General features: G+C 38.8%; 1 protein-coding gene across 1 annotated transcript in view; it reads left to right on the top strand.

Moving 5' to 3' along the window:
• DENND5A (DENN domain containing 5A) overlaps positions 1–21,231 on the top strand; it is a 52,374-nt gene that overhangs the window by 6,457 nt on the left and 24,686 nt on the right. Inside the window, exons 3-9 of the mRNA XM_068148021.1 lie at positions 5,104–5,175; positions 5,745–5,854; positions 6,498–7,158; positions 14,352–14,539; positions 19,268–19,585; positions 19,967–20,182; positions 20,902–21,136. Of these exons, the coding sequence (XP_068004122.1) occupies positions 5,104–5,175; positions 5,745–5,854; positions 6,498–7,158; positions 14,352–14,539; positions 19,268–19,585; positions 19,967–20,182; positions 20,902–21,136 (1,800 nt within the window). The remainder of the gene's footprint in view (positions 1–5,103; positions 5,176–5,744; positions 5,855–6,497; positions 7,159–14,351; positions 14,540–19,267; positions 19,586–19,966; positions 20,183–20,901; positions 21,137–21,231) is intronic.

The raw sequence follows: 21,231 nt of genomic DNA on the forward strand, positions 1-21,231 counted from the left end.
AAGTTCTTTTTGCAATTGTAGTTGTTGCTGGTGGTGTCTATAATTGCCTGTTGCAGGAATATGTGTCAGAGATCTCGAGGTTGCTGCAGTGTACTGATCTGTGCCTTGCTGCTTCAAGCAGATTCTGGGGAGCACCAGCCCTTGCAATAGGAAGGAGGCTGGTAATGTGCAGCCATTGATTAAACTGGCATGTGCACCCTGAAGCACATCTCCTTTGGGGGCTATCTTCTGCAAGTTCTTTAGGCTGAAATCCATGTGAATGATACACAGAACGCTGATCTGACTGCTAAGGGCTGCCCTTATATGCGTTAGCAGCCTTGAGAGGCCTTATGAACAGGGCTCAATCTCAGTTTGGAAGGGGAAGGAATCTGGATTTATCCATTGAATGAGATGAATTGAGGATTCTTTTGCTAATTCATTCTCTGAGTAGCCCTGAATCTGTTGGAAAGTGACAAAGTGTGCTCTGGCAAGTGCTTGTGTGACATATGTCTAGGGTATATTTGGTATTTTTATTTGTGCCTTTTTTTTTTAAACTTTCCTTCATATGATCTTCCACAGATAAAAGTATATGTAAATAATGTTTTGTTTTCCTTAAACTTGACCAGGGGAAGAATTTAACTCAGAATCTTGGTTCTGTGGTACTGTGAGCCATCATCTATGTTTATGAATTTAAACAAAGGGATGATAGGCACTTACAAGTTGTTACCTTGGACCTGTCACTTTTACTCTCAGGATGGAATACAAGCACTAGACTTTGTTCTTCCTGTTCTATTCAGATTTTCATATTGAAAATCTTGTTTTTACTAAACATGAATCATGCCTTATGAAGAAGAAAGGTAAGCTTGATATAGTACATACAAAAGGAAGAAAGCTCGAGAGAAGTGGCTGGTGAGATAAGTAAGCATATAGTCACAACTAAGATAAACTTCAGTGTTTGTTGTATCATAGCAGTTGACCAAAGTGTCAGCACAGCTGTTTAATATTTGGTTTTAGAAATCAATTCTATTTAAAAAAGGCAAACAGCATCATCATCCCAGTGTCCCATCCCCCCCCCCCCCCAAAAAAAAAAAACAATCAAGCAACTATTTCAGAAGAATAGAAATACCTGGTTAAAGGACTGAACACATGCTTTGGTAACATTTGGTACTTGTGCTAATACACAGATGTGTTTCCATCAGTCCTCAAGGCTGGAGGGCAGTGGGAACACAAAACTTAGGGAAGTTTAACTGGATGGGACATGTCACTGTAAAAGGAGATCCACAGTGGTTCAGGAGGCTGGCCAAGATGGTCTCTGCTTTTGTTTTCTCAGGCTCTCCTGAAGCAGTCTCACTCAGTCTGTCAATCTTAGATGGGCATAAGGAGAACAGCTGATTTCTATATTAAATATACTTAAAATATGCTTGTCTCTACTTCTGTTTTATATTTCTAGTACACATAGAAGAATTATATTCTAGTCTGAAGATAAGCCACCCTTTTCCTTTCTTAGTGTCTTCTGTTGCACATATTTCAGATGTACTGTGTGATGGAAATGCCACCAGCCCTCCAACCTCCATGGCTGAGAACATGCCTGTCATTTTAATTTTGAGTGCTGCTCCTGTTATTTAATTGGAAGCAGACCTAAATCTCTCTCTGTAAGTTGTTTTTGCTGTGGCTGAAGCAGAAAAGTTGTTTACTAAAACAATTCTATTTTTTTAAGAATGTATCCTTGAAATGTTTTACCAGATGGCCCATCTGCTTTCCTGTGTTACGTGCAAAGCAGTAAAAATAGGAAACAAAGTTTTAGGATACTTGAAAATGTGCAAACTCAGGACTTTTTTTGGGGGTATTCTTGTTTGTTTTTTTTTTACAAAGCTGTCTTAGATTCTTGATGGTTTCTTCTGCCAGTTCTGTCCCACCTCTTCCTCCCTTCCTTGAAAAACTACCAGAAAAATGAAAACAAAAGCGTTTGGTTTCCTGACCTTACAATCACAGCGTGCAGATGTCCTCGGCTGTTGCTCTGTGGTGCTTTACATTCATTGTTGCAGCATTTGAAACTGTTCCAGAGTGTGTGTGGCACTATGTTTTGTTACCAGCTAGATGAATACCGAAACTTAAATGATGAATGGATGCTTATTAACGCCTAAATTCTTGTTTGCCATAGAGGGTGTGGAAAAATGTATGCTGTTGAAGCAATAGATGATGAAGAGGTTATTTGTATCTATTTTTTACACTTCAGTTCTGGAAAGCAAAAGAGAATGGGGAAAGAGCATCAACTTTTACAGCTGACAGATTGGAATTAATTTGTCTCTTTGTCTTCACCTTTTTTAGGGACTGCAATAGGAAGAATTGATTTGTCCACTGATTGTTGAAATGCATAGTATGCTGGAAGGAGCATGTTCTCATGGGGCTGGGATAAGGAGCAAGTTTGGGCTTCTTAGATGCCAAACAGGCTGAAAAAAAACCCCAAAACCCAACACCAAAACCGAGCCTTTTACCACTGGTTATTTTCTTCCTCTTCTCCTTACTTCATCTGAAGTCCTTCAACTTCTGTAGATGAAGGATGGCACTCAAACCAATATATATTTCAGTTGCACTTAAGATGGATACCTAAGTAGAGAGAAGTGTGTCCATAATAGATACTTGCACCGTTGTTTTAGAAATGCAAACAGTGGACTTGCTTTGCCTTTTGAGCGCTTTTGTCAGAGGAAGCGGAACAGTAACTTGCATAGAGAAGTTTTTAGAGGAGGTCCCAGATGTGAAAATCTGTTACAAATGCAATGGAATGACAGCTGCTAGAGACTGTGATAGAAACTCCTGATTCATTAGAGGAAACTTTGTATTCCAGTTGCTTAAACAGGAGTGTGTTGCAGTGAAACCAAAGTGATCCTGGAGTTTTTCTCAAATGGATAACCTGATCCACTATTCAGTCCCCGATCCCAGCACCAAATTAACTGATCTAACCATCACTTCATCTTGCACTATGTCAGGTGGTCTTACCAGCAGGGGAAGGGGGGATAGAAGTGTAGAACAGAGTTTATGTGTTTCAGGCTCAAAGGGAAGGAGATTTTTATTTATTTAATATGAAAGGAAGGAAGATGTTTGCTGGGGAAGGGAGTCCTCTCTAATGAGAAATATGTGCAGCTCTACTTGAGGAGTTGGGGTGATTGCCACCATTACAAGATTCTTTGAACTGGGATGTAGAGAGTGTAAAGGTAAAGGGTATGATTATAGGGTCTTCTGAACCCTAAGCTCAGCATGCTGCATGCTACAAGGAAAGCTGTGCTAAGCGTATGGCTCCTACATTCCGTTGCGGGTACGGACTCACATTTTTCTTACTAATTTGTTTAGTTACAGCAATATGACTGTTTCATGTTGAAGCTGTTTTATATTTATTTCAGGAAGACATTCATTTTAGTGCCAACAGAAATTGCATATACAGTCTCTGTATGCTAAAAGATTCCTGTAAGAGTGTCCTTATGTGGAAAATACAAAGTTAATGTTTTGATTGCATGCTATGTAAGGATTTTTATTTGATGATGTCACATATACAATAAGTGTACACCATGACTGAAGGAATGGAATAACAGACTGTATCACAAGAATTTAAAGAAAGAAGCTGCTTGGCAGTGCAAAAGCCACAAACTTCTTAATCAGTCTAGCTTTCTGGATGTCTTTGTTTTGTTATTAGTCCAGATCAGTGGACTCAGTGGATGAATGAAGGTGGTGGTATTAGCAGTTCTTTAAAATCAGTGTTGCATGACCATATAGGTCTTTTATCAGATATTTTTTGCCCCCCTTATATCTAGGGTAGCTTCTTCTGACCTGCTCGTTATTGTCATAGAGGGAAAATTAGAGCTAATCTCTACCTCTTGAAATAGATGCTCAAAGGCTTTCTTCTAGCTAGCATGCAGGGAGAAGATCCTGTACAGGTCCTCGTCTTGCATAATTTGCAACACTTCAGTCACTTTCTAAAACCTAGAAGTGGTAAAAATCAGAGGATTAGCAAGAGATGTGCATATTTGTGGTATTGTGAGACCTGTCCTAGGTCCTGATCCAGGATAAATTTCCAGTTTGAGGGAGGGTTTAAGACTTGGTTCAAACAAAATCCAGAGCTACTCGACTTCTCAACTGTTTAAGGACTTCCTAAGCATTCCATAGCAACAAAGTTTCTTTTGGTGTAACACTTTTGTTAGGTTCGCTGTTGTCTAGAGGCAGCTTTATGACTGTCTGTGTGGCTATGCTGTGGAAGTAAATATATGAAATAAAGATTCTAGTTTGGCTTAGGAATTGAACTTTAAATATTACTGTAAAAGTGCAGAACAAACCCAACCAATTCTGAAATCAGTTTGTATTGCCATGTAATTGCCGCATGTAAGAAAACAAGTGAAAAGTTGAAATGTGTTTTGTGTTTTGCAGGTGTTGCTGAAATAGTTTGATTTATTTGAAGTATATGATTTCATGCAATTGGGCCTGTTTGTTAGTGCAGCTGTCAACAGCTGCATGCTTATTTAGCTAATTGCATTCTAGTAAGACAGTGAAGCTTATTTGAAGATGTGCCATTGTCCACAGTGTTTGGGTTCTTTTAAACAACTACATACATTGTGAAGATTTATTGCAGAGAGTTCTGTGCTATCACAATGAATAGTCATTGCTCTAGAGGAAATTTTAGAGCTTGTAAACAAGATTGTATCAGCCAGTCTAGTGTGTGGGTATCATCTGTGAAAAGTTGAACCTAGCCACTTAAATTCATGTAGTTCTAAAGGCCTTGAGATGGTCTTGTCCTTGTGGTTAGTTTCATCATCTTCTCTTTGGGAGTATGTTGTTGTTTAACATGTAAATATTTCATTACAATTAACTCCCATTGCTTCATCAGTATTCCAGTATTCTGGTTGTTCATAGAGGAACTATGAACTTCTGTTACATCCTGATCATCTCCTTCAAGAACTGTGTACCTACAATGAAAAAATTGAAGTTGTGCGAAAAATGTCTTAGGGGAGTAGACTATCTATCATGCATGTTAATTCTGTAGAGAATAGTTGTAGTTTTAATGGTATGTGTTAGCTACTTAATTACAGTCGACAGTATGAAATGTGTAATGCAGTGTTGTTTTTATTTGTTATATAGCTTTATGCCAGTATATACAGGCCTCTAAAACCCGAGATGGTGCCAGCCGTTTCATTTCAAGTGCAACAGAAGGTAAAGGAAAAGGCGTGGGGAAAAAAGCACACCATTTTTTGTTCACCTGATACTCTGTCTTCTGTGTGATTCTCAATCTTTTGAGAGAGATTCTCTTCACAGCTAACTTCTTATGGATACCCTTTTTTCCTAAGTCTTAAAGAAGAAATTAAGTGATGCCTCTTGTATCTCTATCTTAAATTTGCATTGTCTTTGCATCTTGTCTATCTGTGCTTTTCTTCAGTGTCAGAATTCCACAGAAACTGAATCATTAGTTGTGCTTTAACAAGAATCTGAAATAATCTGAAGAACAGTTTGGAGAATTGCTGTCATGATCATAATCTCAAGATGCACATGAAGAAAAGCACAGATACTCAATGACATGGAGATGTTACGGTGCTAATTCTTGCTAATATCTGCCGTCTGATGATATGCTAACTAACTGTCTTGCATTTTCTGTTTCTCTTAAAAGGAGTGTGTGCTTAATTCACTTATCCTCACATCTACCTGCTGATGTCCTACTTTTTGGCCACGTTGGAGCTTGAAAAGTGAATTAAATATTTACTTCTGTGTTTTTCTTTCATCTGCAGGGGAAAATTTTGAACAAACTCCGTTAAGACGCACATTTAAATCCAAAGTTCTTGCTCGCTATCCTGAGAATGTTGAATGGAACCCCTTTGACCAGGATGCAGTGGGGATGGTCAGTATCAATTAAAGGCTTTTGGTTTTAAGACAAAAATCTACCTTAACAACGGAAGACATCCCTTTGAAAAAAATGTGCTATTAATCTCTCTAAGTTGTGCAGGCTCAAGAGGCCTTTTCATTTAATTGGGATATTTTTAAAAGGAAATTAACTTAAAACTTAAGTGATAAGTTCCTAGGAGAGTTTTTTTTTGATCTCTTAACAACTTCTTTTTTCTTTTACGTTGTAGAGAATTGGTAGAGAGAAAAATTAGTCTGCAATTAATTAATCTTTGCGTAAGATATTTCCCATTAATGTAACGCAGTGTGGTTTCCTAATTCATATAAAATGCAGTCCTTTTCTCTGTCAGGTTTCCAGGCTTCATGACCAAAATACTTTCCTTTATCTGCATTTGAATTCTGTTATTTAAGTCCCATTGAGATTGACAGCAAAATGGTTGTGAATTTCAATAAAAACTGCTTGCAACCGTTTGGTTTTTCTGATTTAGATGCAGGTTGCTACTGTTCAGAGGTGTAAGAAATACTGGAATTTAAAGTGAAATATGATGGCAGTGGATTCTAAGTCCTGTTTTCACCAATGCTTGTGGAGGCAGGAAGAGAAAAACATGTGTTTTAATGGATATCTCCCCTTCTTTTTATAGCTATGTATGCCTAAAGGGCTTGCTTTCAAGACACAAGCAGATTCCAGAGAACCTCAGTTCCACTCTTTTATTATTACTCGTGAAGATGGCTCACGGACATTTGGATTTTCTCTTACGTTTTTTGAGGAAGTTACTAGCAAACAGATCTGCAGTGCAATGCAGACGTTGTATCATATGCACAATGCTGAATATGACATTCTTCATACTCCACCCACAAATGACAAAGATAGCTGCAGCAGCACAGGAGACTGCAATGGCACTTCTGTTTCAAAGCTACAGCGTTTTAACTCCTATGACATCAGCAGAGACACACTCTATGTCTCAAAGTGCATTTGTCTGATTACTCCAATGTCTTTTATGAAGGCTTGTAAGAAAGTACTAGAACAACTTCACCAAGCAGTGACTTCACCTCAGCCACCACCTCTACCTTTAGAAAGCTACATCTACAATATTCTTTATGAAGTTCCTCTTCCTCCAGCAGGAAGGTCATTGAAATTTTCGGGTGTTTATGGACCAATTATCTGCCAAAGGCCAAGCACCAGTGAACTACCATTATTTGATTTTCCAGTTAAAGAAGTTTTTGAATTGCTTGGAGTAGAAAACGTGGTTCAGCTCTTTACCTGTGCCCTGCTGGAATTTCAGATACTGCTTTATTCACAGCGTGAGTACTCATTTGTTGTTTTCTTATCTTGTTGTACTGGCACAAAGTCTTTTTGTTTCTTGAATTTAAAAACACCCCAAATAGATAGCTGTGTTGAAGTGGCATTAGCATGCTAATGCAGTCAGGCTGATTCATGTGCACATTTTAATATAAAGAAAAGGACTGGATTTGCAAAGAAAGCATTGCATTAGTTCCTCTGTTTAGACACCTAAACTTAAAACTTTGGGCATTTATATAATCTCCTGTAGTCACAGACTGACTGTTCCCTTACTGTCTCTGGAAATGTTGTGCAGTTGAATAGCGTAGCATGCCTTCTTCTATATTCCTCTCCAGCTGCTTAGCTGAATTCCCTCTTATCTCTGCCCAGTAATCCATACATTTTGAGAAAATGCATAGTAAATTATGTGTGGTTCTGAGGAAGAATTAATGATGCAAATATAATTTTCTTTTTGAGCATCAAAGTCACATTTCAGTGTTTACTTTGAAATAAAATGACCTGAGAAGAGTTTTATTTGACTGAATTTAAATCCCAAATCTTTGTTACAGCCTTGAAACAATTACTGCTGAAGTAGTATAGATAAAGCTTATTTTGAAGAGGATAGGGAGCAACCAAGCTGACATAGCATCTGTTTATCAATTAATAAGTTATGTGGTAATGTATGTTGTAATCTGTGAATATGAATGCTTCTTACTCTGCATCCTGTTGCTATAACGCAGTGTGCGTAGGCTTATGCCAAAAGATTCCGCCGCGCACCTCCCTCCGACTGGTTAACATTAATTCAGGCTCACCTACCCATAATGGTGTTGTTTAAAGTAGCTAGACTGCATTTTGAACACTGCTTTATACTAATTGTAAAGAAGCCTAGAAAACCCCAAGACAAATCCAAGATAGTCCATGGTGTTACCGAAGTGTGGATTTGATCTTTATTTCCGTGGAACCACCACTGAAATATATGTAGAATACAAATGGTAACTGTTTATAAAATAGAACCTACAGTTATTAGCAATATTCTTATATGGAAATGAAATGTAGATGTTTATGTGTTGAGATTTGTTTGTAGGCTAAAGCCAAAGATCAACTTGGTGCAGTCAAGGTGATTAAAAGTGTGTAACGGCAGCAGAGTGTTGAGTCACAGTTGTTGCATTGTATAAATGCTCTCAACTTCCAGAGAAAAAATATAGAGCAATTCAAATGCAGCCAAAAAAAACTTACTCAATAGTGGTTACTCTCTTGGATTTAAAAAACAAGTTGTTTTGCTAATTATTCATAGAAAATCTAGAAATACTTGTCTAGCAAGCAGACTTCTTTTGTGCCTTCACCAGAAATGGATTAGGCATTTATGTTTGAGATTTAGGAAGAGTTTGTTTAGGGGGACATCTGTGTCCCACCAGAGGAAAGTTTAAGACCATCTCCTCCACCTGAAACAGAATGCAGTCCAGTTGGCATGCAGTAGTGCTGGACGACACCTGTGGCAGAAGTATGTTTGCTTGGTTGGTTGGAAACACCTCAGGGAAAGCAATGCATGTATCATCGTATGGGAGCAGTGTTCTTTGATCTATCTTCAGGCCATGGCTTTAAAAGCAGTCTTTGCTCCTGGGCTGGAACTTACCTCACTTCTGGACTAGTCTTCTGTATTCTGGGTTCCCTTTCAAAGTTGTATTTATAGGTTCAACTTCTTTTCTTGGACACTTTCCAAATGTCTGATCAGTGGTTTAAAATAGCTCTTGAACATTTGAGTTTCTTGTTCTCCTGCGGACATGAGAGATACAGAATTTGAAGGGATCCATGCAGCTGGAGGCTTTTGGCCTGACAGTTCACAACAGTTTCTGTCCATCGTTCCTCTGCTTCACCTCAAGCTTTGGCTGAGTTAGGCTGTGACGCACCTTATGCACATGTCTTGTCTCTACTGAGTTCTTGCCTCTGTCGAGTTTCTGGCTGAAAAGTCTTCTTTTGGTAGAAAAAGAATCTTAGTCATTTGTTTGCTGAATGTTTATCCTCAGTGAACTAGCTGTGACAGGACCTTCTCAGCAATAGTCGCCATGGTTTTTGAATTGTAGGTTCTCTTAAGTACTTTCTGAAGGATCCAGTCTCTAAAACTTGCTTGGTTGTTGTTTTTTTTATCTCCCTGCCATTTTTTCTTAAAAAGCCCTTTGGTGCAGTTTGCTAATGCTTACTCAGAATACTTTCAAAGCTCCTGGTGTATTTGTAACAGAAACTATTGCATACTGCTGGCATTGCCAACAGCCACGTTTTCTGTCCTTCTGATACACATGCACTTTGTTTTCATATTACTTGAAATGGGAGTGTGAAGTATTTTTAAGTTCTAGGAAATAACCTTCTTCTTTCTGTAATTTCTGACTTTCCTAACCATGGTATTCTGTTTTCTGCTAAATGACAGTGCATTAGAAAATCATCTTAGTGAAGCAGTAGCTTTGCTGAGAAGGTTGATGTCAGTAGGAAAATGGAACTTCTGGAGGAGGTTCTGATCATCCATTTACCTTTACTTACCAATTTTCTTCTTTTGCTTTGTTTTGGTGTATGAAGTTTTTTTGTGGAGGTTTTGTTACTTTTGTTTGTTTGTTGGTGTTTGGGTTGTTTGTTTGTTTGTTTGTTTTGTTAGAAAAAGGAATATGCTCCTAACACATTCTGCTCTTTCTTCGGTATGCTTGACATTTTGCTTTGTGTAAAACAGGGAATGTTGAATGGAGATACAGGTGATGGTGCATTCAGTTCTAAGTGAAATTTGAAATTTTGTGAGGGCTTGCTCACATCATTGCACATGTAGCAGTGTGAGGTCTAGGTTGTTCCTCAAAATGTAAATCTTAAATTAACTTTTTTAGTGCCCTTTGTGTTTGTTAAATCTCTTGGTGCTCAAACCTGTGACAGGTGAAGTGGTTGGAAGAATTTCTCATTTGATTAGGTCAGATGAGATTGCAGTACTCACTGGATTGATTTATATGTTGAACAGTCCCTGTAAGGATCAAGGGGTTTACTTGTAAGATTTACTTGTTTTAAAACACAAGGCCCCAGCAGCAGCAACAACAACAAACCCCCAAAAAACCCCATGAAAAAACCCTACCAGACAACCCCAAACTCTTGGAGGACTTTGCTGCCCAAGGCAATCCTGTTTGAATTATTTAGCATCTTAAGTTGCAGTCAGTCCTTGGAATAGGAGTAACTTCACTTGGCAGTGAATGTGTTTTGCTTTAACACATTCCTGACTGTGCTTCTGGAAATTCTTATGTTGTCCCATGATATTGGCACAGCCTGTATGTTTTGGAGCAATGTAAACCAAATGTAGGGAACCAATACATTCGATTGTCCTCTTGTGAGAGTTGTCTCCCACTTGGAAGTGTTAGAGTAGTGCAGGTGCCTCTGAAGCTGTTCCTAGTGCTGAGTGAGTGCCGAGGAACTGTGGCAAACAGACGGTAGTGCTGGAGGCCTTCAGCAATGCCCTCACCAGAGTGTTCTGTGGGAGCTGCTTTGCATTCCCATAATTTATGTTGCTCTTTTATCTGTGAAATAGACTTATTCCTTATCTCTCTACAGCACCTAGAGCTCATTTGAAAAGTATGCACTGAATTAAGACAGCTGTGAAATCTCCTTGGAGGCAATTTTCTGAATGGCTAAAAACAATAAAAGGAGAACTGTAATGCACCACTGCCAGAGACTGTGATCTTGAACAGTTTTTATTGTCTGGATATTTGCTGTCTGCTGTTTTTAAATACAAATGAAGGCTCTGTTTCTGCTTTGCTTTTGAATCGCTTCTTCCCATCTTTGTTTCACTTGATGTTCACTCTGGAGATTAAAAGTATTAATTTTATTTCTTTGCAGTATTAGTCCTGTTTTGCCCAACTCTAATTTCTTACATAGGACGTTTTCTTCTTATGCCTCCAGTGATTTAGGAAATGTACTGCTCGGTGCAGGCATCTTGAATCAGCCTGTCAGGCAGAAGTGAACAGGAATAGAAAGTACTTTGTGCTGCTTCTAACCACAGTTTGATCTTACTGCAGTTACAGGGTTTAAATAAAAGGGCCAGTTAAGGAAATGTGTGTTTCATTGTGTCTAATGAGTCTGACATAACTGAATACCTGTGCTCAGAAGAATTTGTTGAAAAATACTTTTGTTTATGCCATGCTTTCTGCTATGAACAAACATGCCTAAAGCAAATTCTCCGGGCAAGGCTTTGTTCTGGTGGCTCAACTACATTGCATGCGGCCTGTCCCATAGGGACTGTGTATACATTTTCCCCCCCCTTCTGTTCCCCTTCAGATTAGAGAGAAACTTAATCTTGGCAAGTAGCTCATCTTTCTGGTTTACAATATATTTTCTGAAGATATCTAAACTCATCTGCAGCAACGGTGCAGCACTTGCTGCTTTCAAGCAGCAGTATGGGAGTTGCATAGAATGGAAATTACTTGACAAGTACAACATATTTATTTGTCATCCATAAAACAGGAAGATTAGAAGGAAAAAAAAATATTCCAGAATGTGATCATGTAATGGTTTAAAAAAACTGCAAAGTCAGACAATTTCTGTAGGAACTCGATAGACCTCTCTGGTAGAATGTGAGAATGGACAGGTTCTTACAGCTGCCACCTTCTTCCCATCCTGTCCTCTCTTTTCAGACCCAAGACCTCTCAATTCCTCTTTTTCATTGATTTACTTGCTTTTTCCAGATCAACAATAACATCTAGGTGGGGTTGGCACCCCATCCCTGGAGATAAATACTGGCGTAAATAGCTTGTTAAACGTGCTTTAAGGGATAACGTATTTTGTCTACAGAAACTGTTTAGAAGACTGAATCAACCTTTTTCTGTGTTCTTAAGTGGCCTTTTAACATAAAAGGTAGTGAATTTTCTTTTCCTTGCATAGTGATCAGTTAAGTGCTTCCCAAACTAATAGTACACTAGTCGTATGTCACTTTTTCCTTACCAATGCCCTTGTACAATATAATGTCAAAGTACTCTCTTGTCATTTGCACCAGAATAAGCCTGTTTCAAAAATGAGCAAGACTGTTGCTGAGTTACCTCTTAGCTTTGTCCTTGCCTTTTGCTAACATCTACTATCATTCATAAAGCCTGCAGAACGCAGTCACTGTTACTTGCAGGCTGCAACTGTCCAGGCCAAATAGTTGGGAATGGCTTAAGCCATGTGGATATCCAGGATCAGAGAGACACATCAGATAACTTGGTTACAGGAAGTAGCTGCTGAGTGGATAGAAATCCTGAATTATTAATGTTACTTTGTAATTAATTTGAAAGGCTAATGCTAAAGTTAGCTTAATGACAGAGGAAGAAGTTGTATTTAAATTAGACAGGGGGTTTTGTGTAGTAGGAAAACACTGTTTCTATTCTGAGACTTGTTCTTTCAAATAAACAAGTTGAATAGGAATCAGCTGGAATGTTTGTATATCTGTGGCTACAATTAAAGTTCCTTTTAAAGATGAACAAAATAGGGTATGGAATGGATTATTATTCTTACCAAGGCTTATCATTAATTTATCACTTCTTTGCAGTCAGGCTGTGATTAAGGCTGCAAACTGGTAAGTACTTGTGTAGGTGGAAACTGGTGTCCAGGCAGAATAGGGGAGTGCTGCTGGTGATACTCGTTGATTGTTCCCTAATATCTTTCAGTCCAAGTAAGCATTTGACAAAAACTTAGAACTGTTTCAGCTATTCTCAATTGTTTCGATTGAAGACTGCTTCAGTCACAGTAGATCTACTGTGAGGCAGTGACAAGGAGCTCTGTGCAGTAATCACAAGCAAGGCTTGATCTGAAAGGAAAACAAGCCTAGATCGCAGCATTATGACTGATGCTAGCAAAACCTGTGCTGAGTCAGTCTAGGATTATGGGACTCTTTGCAGACCACAAACTGGGCAACTTTGTCTTCACACGAAATTAATCATGAATGCCAAGAGTTGAATTTCTTGTCCCTCTGTCTTACGCTATCTGAAGTCTGAGTGGAGGGTGGCTAAGCCATAACCTTGGAAAGTCCACTGTTAAGCTAATTTTCCCCTAGAGCGTTTGTTTAGGACAAACTTTATTTTTGCAGTTTTCATCTGCACTCTGCAACTGTGTGAAACAGCTTCAGAAACCTGAACACTTGAACCTGTGCATGTAAGGTTTTGTTCCCAATTCATACTGTAGTTTTATGACTGTGCTAGGAGACGACATGTATACCCCACACCTTGCACACATACGAGTGATACTGAATCTTTTAAGTTATTATTCCTTCTCCTTTTTCCCCTGCTTCTCCCTTCCCCTCTCCCTTTCCTGGCTGGGATTGGATGTTGTTGCAGTATCATGAAAAAGTCATCCTGTTTCAAGTTTGTACTATATATATATCTATAGCTTGACTGAAGGTAGGAAATGTCTTAGTCTTGTGAGCTTGTTTTGTACTCTTTCCAATGTGGCAACTTGAAAGCAGTCTGAATGTTTCAGCAGTTGTATTAGATCATATGCTCTAAGTTATCTGATGTTGTCACCTCCTTTATGGTGCATAAATATCAAACCCCATTAAAGATGAGTAAATACACTGCATATACTGCAGTGTGAACTGCTCTAGCCACAGCTGCTTGAATGCATGTTGCACAGGTGCACTTGGCACTGCTGTTAAATTCTAGGAAGAGATGACTTGTTTTTACGTGAAACTGAGATTTTGGTCATACATGGCAAAGGATAAAGGAAGCTGATCTTTATTTTCTGCACAGTAATTTCAGCTGCACTGTTGGGCTGGCATACAGCATACTTTACAGAAATGTAAACACTCTCTTAAAAAATGTTGCTCTGAGAGATACCAGATGCCTTGGGTTTCATCCAAGGCTTCTACAGAAAGCCATAAGCACAGGGAAAAGGAATCCTTTTGTATCTTTTGCTTAGCCTGTTACAGTAGTGCTTCCATGCTCAAACTGGTGTTCCTGGTAACACTGGTATAGGTAGCAGAAGGTGACTTAATGGATGGTAAGACTCAGTTTGCTCATTTCCATATGACTTGTAGAATGACCTACTTTCAGCTGAGCTCTCTTTGTTGTTTGAGCAAAATGTGCTTGGGTGTACAAGTCAGGGCTTTCATTAATATGCTGCTCAGCTAATGGTGGTTTTGTGGTTTCTGTTTTAAAGCAAACTCTCATTTCTTTAACTTCATTTAAAATGTTTGTGAAAGAATTTTTCTTTTCTTGATATTTTTCAGATTATCAGAGACTGATGACTGTGGCAGAGACCATCACAGCACTAATGTTTCCATTTCAGTGGCAGCATGTGTATGTTCCTATCCTTCCAGCTTCCCTTCTTCATTTTCTTGATGCTCCTGTCCCTTACCTCATGGGTTTGCACTCTAATGGGATGGATGACAGGTCTAAACTGGAACTTCCTCAAGAGGTGAGAGGAGCTTGTCTCAATTGATTAAATACTATACATGATTGTGAGGGAAGTGAGAAATGAGCCAAAGCACTAATAATAGCTGTAACAGACATTATGAAGTTGTTGCTGGCTCTGGTTTGGGATGGCACTTACTTTATTTTTGGTGGTGCTGTAGGAAATCTGGTGAAATAGATAAATTTCAATCTGCAGCAAAGTGCCAGTATATACTTGAGCAAACTGGTGCTTATTGGGTTAGTGCACAGGAAGTCCTCCCTTGTAGCGAGGCTGTGTCAGTGCCAGCCACTGTGTAAAGGAGGAGTGAACAGTCTGTGAAGATTCTGCAGCTCATACATGAAGCTAGGACTACCTTCAGACTGCTTAGAGGTTGTTTTTATTTACATTATCCCACTGTCCAGAGGAGTTGTGAGAAAGAAGAAACCAAGGGTGGTAGAGCACTCGCTCAGGTGGCAAAAGAAACGTCTTCAGGAGCCAGTAAGCACCCATGGGAAGTATGCCAGGAGGCAGTCCTGTCAGTCATCTGACTTTTCTCATCAAGTGCCATTGAATACTTTATTTGCTCTTGTATATAGAAAATGCTGAATGTTACAGTATGCCCTGGCTGGCTGTTGCCCAGAAGCTGGACACCTCTATCGGGTAGCCCTGTGGGAGGTGCTTGCGGAGTTACCAGCTGCACAGCACCACATCTCTGTCCCCAGCTAGAGTCTGCTTACTTGTAGGCTTGCCTTTACAGGGAATGGGTAAGACCACTACTTAAAGGCACTGGTAGGATTCTCTAATCTAGTGGCATTTTCTCTGGTTGTCTGTTTTCCTCTATTGTCATTTACATCAACGTGAAAGCAGAAGTGTGGCAGGCAGAAGGTTTTGTGGTGGTGTTTTTGAACTTTCATTATCAGGCAACATAGCTTGACACACACAAAAAAAGTCTTAAAAAAGCTGTGTGAAATTAAAGGCAAGATATTTTTGTGAACTTCCAGTCTGGTCACCATGCCAACATTGCTCTTTTTCTCAAATCCATATGCTGATAGTTTTAATTTGTTTTTCCTGGCAAGTTAGAAGGAAAATTTCTCTTCAAACTGTGCTGTTTTGGTTGTTTTTTTCTATGAAAACTAAAGGATTTAATCTCTCGATTTGTTTCTCTTCTCCTTTCCTCTCTCTTTTCCACACTGCCATAATCAGTAACAGATTAATGTATGTTCTTGCCATGAAAACAGTCTATTGCTTTGGTTTGCTACACTTCTACAAAATGTTGGGTGTACTGACAGGCCTAATGAACATGAGTTGTACACTTTTTCAGAGAAAATAGCTAGTGAAGTAAAATACATGCATGGATGTGCATGATAATATATGTACCAAGGATGTTTTCACTATTAGAACAGGCTCTAAGAGACTGTCCTACTTCTGTAAAGAATTTCCTTATTTTAAAATCACTACTCTACTTCCAATAAATTTACTTACATTTCAGGTAGATATTTCAGTTATTTAAAAGGTAAATGGTTTTGAAGAGCTTTATCAGCTTTGTTTGGAGGTTTAAAATAAGGTATTTGATCTATTTTTAGATCTGCCTTTTTATGAAGGTGGAGAAGAAGATTTTTGTTAGTATCTTATAGAGATGAGAAATGTCTAGGTGGACAGTAAAATACATGCAGAAGGTAACTGTTTGCTTGCAACAACGGCACAAGAGCATCCTTTAGAGTTTAGGACCACTGTAAACAAAATGCAAGCCAGTCATGTATGTATAAATTTGCATATCTATGTTTTCTGGGTGTTAAGTGAAGTAGGTGGTAATCTGCAGGGCTGAGACCTGAAGCACAAAGGTGATACATGTTTTTCAATGCTGTGTTTAAGCAGAAGCCTTAATTCAGAATTGTGTTTCAACCTATGTAGGAAGGAATGTGAAAACCTCTATGTGACCTATACTTTGAATAGCTGGGCTGTACAGAGAATTCAAGTTGTGGTGATGGTGCTATGAGAACTGTCCTAAATTGCTGTAGGCATCTGTTTGCATACTTGTCAATTATTTATTAATGTTAATAAATCCCTGGAGGTGTTCAAGAGGGGGTTGGACGTGGCACTTGGTGCCATGGTTTAGTTGAGGATGTGTTGGGTGATAGGTTGGACTTGATGATCCTTGAGGTCTTTTCCAACCTTATTGATTCTCTGATTCTGTGACTCTGATTCTCTAAATAAAGCATGTTCTCTCTTTAGCTTGTCAGTAGGGTGGGGAGCTTACTCATTATTAGTGAATGTTAGTTCCTCCTTAGACATCCTTTTGGCAGGACCTAAATGATTTCCTTCTTTATTTTTGAACAGAACTGAAAGGAAGGATGTGGGCTTGATGCAAGTTTTGCTAGCTCTGTCCAGGGGTTTGGCCCTTATTGTACTTGAGGTCATACTAAAGAATTGCAATTGTCCTCTAGCTTTGGAATTGATGGGTGTAGTCCAGACCACAGTGAGCCAATGGAAAGTTGTGCTGTTGTTGAAAGTTGGCTCCTCAGGGAGCCAGGCTTTGGCATCAGATATGTGAACACTGATTTATTTGCATCTGCATTTCTAAGGTGTGTAAGACTTTCACCTGGCCACCTTGTTACTTGTGGTGACAAAAATTTGCGGGAAAGGCAAGCTTTTAAATTAGTACAAGTGTTATGAGGAGTGGCTGAGGGAACAGGGTTTGTTGAGCCTGGAGGACAGGAGGCACAGGGGAGACCTTCTAAGCATGCTTTTTCAATTATATCTCTACTTACACATGTTGCTAAGTATCTTAACCATTTTAATGTTTTATGTGTAAAATGATGATCAATGTATCCACAGAGGTTTACATATAGAGCTGTCAGCTATTCACAGCTCACTCAACTGTGCTGCCTCCAGAACCAAAATAACTAAGACTTTTTGATCAAAATGCATTTTGTATGGCCATGATTTAATTAAAAAAACCAAACAAACATGCTTTTTAAGGGAGGGGATCCCTCTGTCCTCACCAGTGTTCCATTCTACTGGAGCTGCTGTGTGGCACCATTGTGAGACTTCTTGGTTTTTTTGTCTGTTACTGCTGGTTTATTTAATTGGGATCTCCTTTTTAAAGAAAAATGTTGGTTTGATACCTCTTGAAGGGCTTATCTTTGTAATTTCTGTTCCCTGGGGAACATGGCCCTTTCAGAAGTGCTTATGCAGTTCTTGAGGGTGACCTCAGTCTCCCTCCATCGACTGAATCTGCTTGAATATGCTACTTTAGGCAGTCCTCTATCTTACGGTTATTAACCAGGTACTAAAGTGTAGAATATCCCCCCTGATGTTTTTACACTCTTTAGAGTATTGTTGTGCACTAACACACTACTTTTTTTTTTTTTTTTTTTTAATGCTACTATCTAGGGCAAGTTCTGAGAAATGTGATAGTAAATTGCCTGATGAGCAATCATCATTAGTGGCTTAGAGTGTTTAAACTATGTGTATGGCTCTTAAGGATAAGCTCTGCAGAAGGGATGTTTAACTGTTGGGAGAATTAGCTAGCTGATCCCAGATACTTATAAGCAATCTTAGCAAGCATTAAATTTTGCTTTTTATTCATTGGCAAGGAGTTAATTGTTGGTGTGAAGACTAGAATCTCCTCATTGATAAGGTTAACATTTGCTTACTCCTTGACCAAGCACTTTTTAGGTACCTTCTGCAGAATCTGTGCTATGTAAGATAATCCGAAAAGGAGGGAATAATTGAATGGCATCAATTTAAGAGAGTTTTAAAAGGAAGTAATATAATTAATCTGTCTGAAGAGTTTCTTAATTAGTCTGTCTTGCCGTTTTGCAGTCAGCTTGTGGCAAATAAAATGTTTTGTGTTTTTCCCTCATCACTGATTTGTAGGCATTGTGCCTAGTTCCCAGGCTTTCTTTTCCCTCCTGTCTTGAAGTGCTTACACCATTCCTGATAAATATTATCTGACTTGACTTCTAATCATCACAGAACCATGTATATAGTGGGCATCTTGAAGTTCCTAAATTCAGGTGGTTACTCAAAACATAAGAGTTCTTGTGTACATTCTGTGCCTTCATGCCAAATGTTTGAGCACTCTGCCTGGATCCTCAGCCTACCTCTGAAGCTGCCTTGCTAGGTATGCACACACAACCCTGCTGAGTTTGAGCAGTGTTGCTGCTAGGGGAATCTAAACAATGACACTCTATTGAAAAAAAAAAAATTAAGAACTTTTTCTAGAGGGTACTAGAAGCTGTTGCAGATTCAAGATCTTCATTCTATTTATTGACCTAGGATTCTTTTGTAGCTTCTGCAATATCAGTACACCTTTTTCGAGTAGAATTCACCACCTCTCTTGGAAAGTGGACTGATAATCTGAGAACAGGCAGTCACTTGCTCACATATGCATGTGTACAAAATAGTATTGCAAATATCCTGTAGTCAAAATCTAGCTCTGTGTATGAAAATATTCACACATCTGTACCTAATACATGCTACAGTCTCTTTTATACCTAGTAAACAACTTTAAAATGAATCTTCATTCTTAGTTACCTCCTTAAAAGATCTGGAAATGCAGGCTTTGTGCTGCTTTCTTCAAAACCAACCAACCAGTTCAATTATGGTTGGTGCAAGTCTGTTTTATAAAATCAAACAAATGCAAATGTATTAGAATCTTTTAATAAGCACAAACTCCAAAGATGAATGAAAGATGATCCTTGTGCTTAGAGATATTGTAATGATTTCCTGTTCTGAATTCAATCCCAGGCTAACCTTTGCTTTGTGGATGTAGACAACCATTTCATTGAGCTGCCAGAAGACTTACCCCAGTTCCCAAATAAACTTGAGTTCATTCAGGAAGTTTCAGAGATTCTGATGGCTTTTGGAATTCCACCCGAGGGAAACCTTCACTGCAGTGAAAGTGCCTCCAAGATGAAGAGCCTCAGAGCATGTGACCTGGTTTCTGATAAAAGAAACGGGAACATAGCAGGATCACCTTTGAATTCCTATGAGCTGCTAAAGGAAAACGAGACTATTGCAAGGCTCCAAGCACTTGTTAAAAGAACAGGTGTGAGTCTAGAAAAGGTAAGCTGTGAAATTGTGTGCTCTCTGGACCTGCAGTAGCAGGTGGTCTGAAGTCATGGTCCAAAGCTGCTTTTTACTGGGCATTTCTGTTGCATTTTGAGAGCTGTGACAGTACTAAACCAGGGCTTGTATTACACCAGACAGAAATACATATTTGCCTAATATGCAGGGGTAGTAAAACCCCCTAAAAAAGCCTTTGCAGATGATTAAAGGATAAAAGTAAGCAAATTAAGTATGTGACATACATGGGCATGTATATGGCTGTTATTTACCCTTTTTTTAGCCTAAGGTGTATCAAGTGCAACCAATACTGCAGAAAGTTACCTAGAATATCTGACAAAGCAATAATGCCATTTTTTGTGTGTTCCTTTACTTTCTCAGTTGGAGGTGCGAGAGGAGACCAGCAGTAAAAAGGATCTTAAAATTCAATGTGATGAAGAAGAATTCAAGATTTACCAGCTGAACATTCAAATCCGTGAAGTTTTTGCCAACCGTTTCACACAAATGTTTGCAGATTACGAAGTATTTGTAATTCAGCCTAGTCAGGACAAGGAATCTTGGTTTACAAACAGAGAACAAATGCAAAACTTTGATAAAGTAAGTTGTAATAATAAGATATGTCAATGTAAAAATAGTATTCAAACCTGAGACATTGTTTATTGGGTCCTAAAATGGAAACCAGTATTGCCAGAATTGCAATTGGTTCCTTAAATGTCAATGTTCCCCAAAGGAATCCCATTAATTATACAGTAGAAAAATACAGCTTGCTGTAGCAAAATAGCTTAGAAAGCCTCAAATGGCTAACTTGTGCATTAAAGTTGAATATTACCAGTGAAAATAATTTGATGCTTTTGTTTTTAAACCTAAGGAATTACTGAATTTGTTAAGGAATAAAACCATGACCCACATAACACATACATGTGTATCAAATGTACTCCTAGCTTTCTAGGGAGACACAAGACCCAGTTCTTAAAATTCTACTGGAGACTAGAGTTTTATGACCAGGATAGTTCGTGTGGATGAAGATTATGTGGCAGCACTGCCTGCTGAAATGCTGATCTGATTCCTACCAAATGTTACGAAAAGATTCTCATCACCTTCATAACCTTTGAGCCCTGCCAGGAGTACATAATACCCACACCTGCAGTACTGTCAGCATGGTTTGATGGGATTCTGTTGAAATTTTTAGAACCTTAAGGAAATGATAAAAATCACACTTTAATAATTATTGTGCTATCTAGTAGGTGACTGTCATGAAACTGGCAGTGTCTCTAGCTGCAGACTTACTAACACTCTTACCCCTCCTTGTCTGTTAGGCATCTTTCTTGTCGGACCAGCCTGAACCTTACTTGCCTTTCCTCTCAAGATTCCTGGAGACCCAGATGTTTGCGTCTTTTATTGACAATAAGATTATGTGTCATGATGATGATGATAAAGACCCTGTTTTGAGAGTATTTGATTCTAGAGTGGATAAAATCAGGCTGCTAAATGTTAGGACGCCGACTCTGCGCACATCTATGTATCAAAAGTGCACAACTATTGATGAAGCTGGTAAGAGTAATAAGCCACTTTCTTGACAATTAAGACAACTGGTTAGAGCTGTGTGTAGTAAACATAATGTTAAAGTTAAGTAATGATTCATGCCT

The sequence above is a fragment of the Melanerpes formicivorus genome, unplaced genomic scaffold (assembly GCF_026170545.1).
Source record: "Melanerpes formicivorus ecotype bairdi unplaced genomic scaffold, bMelFor1.0.p_v2 SCAF_16, whole genome shotgun sequence".
NCBI lineage: Eukaryota > Metazoa > Chordata > Aves > Piciformes > Picidae > Melanerpes > Melanerpes formicivorus.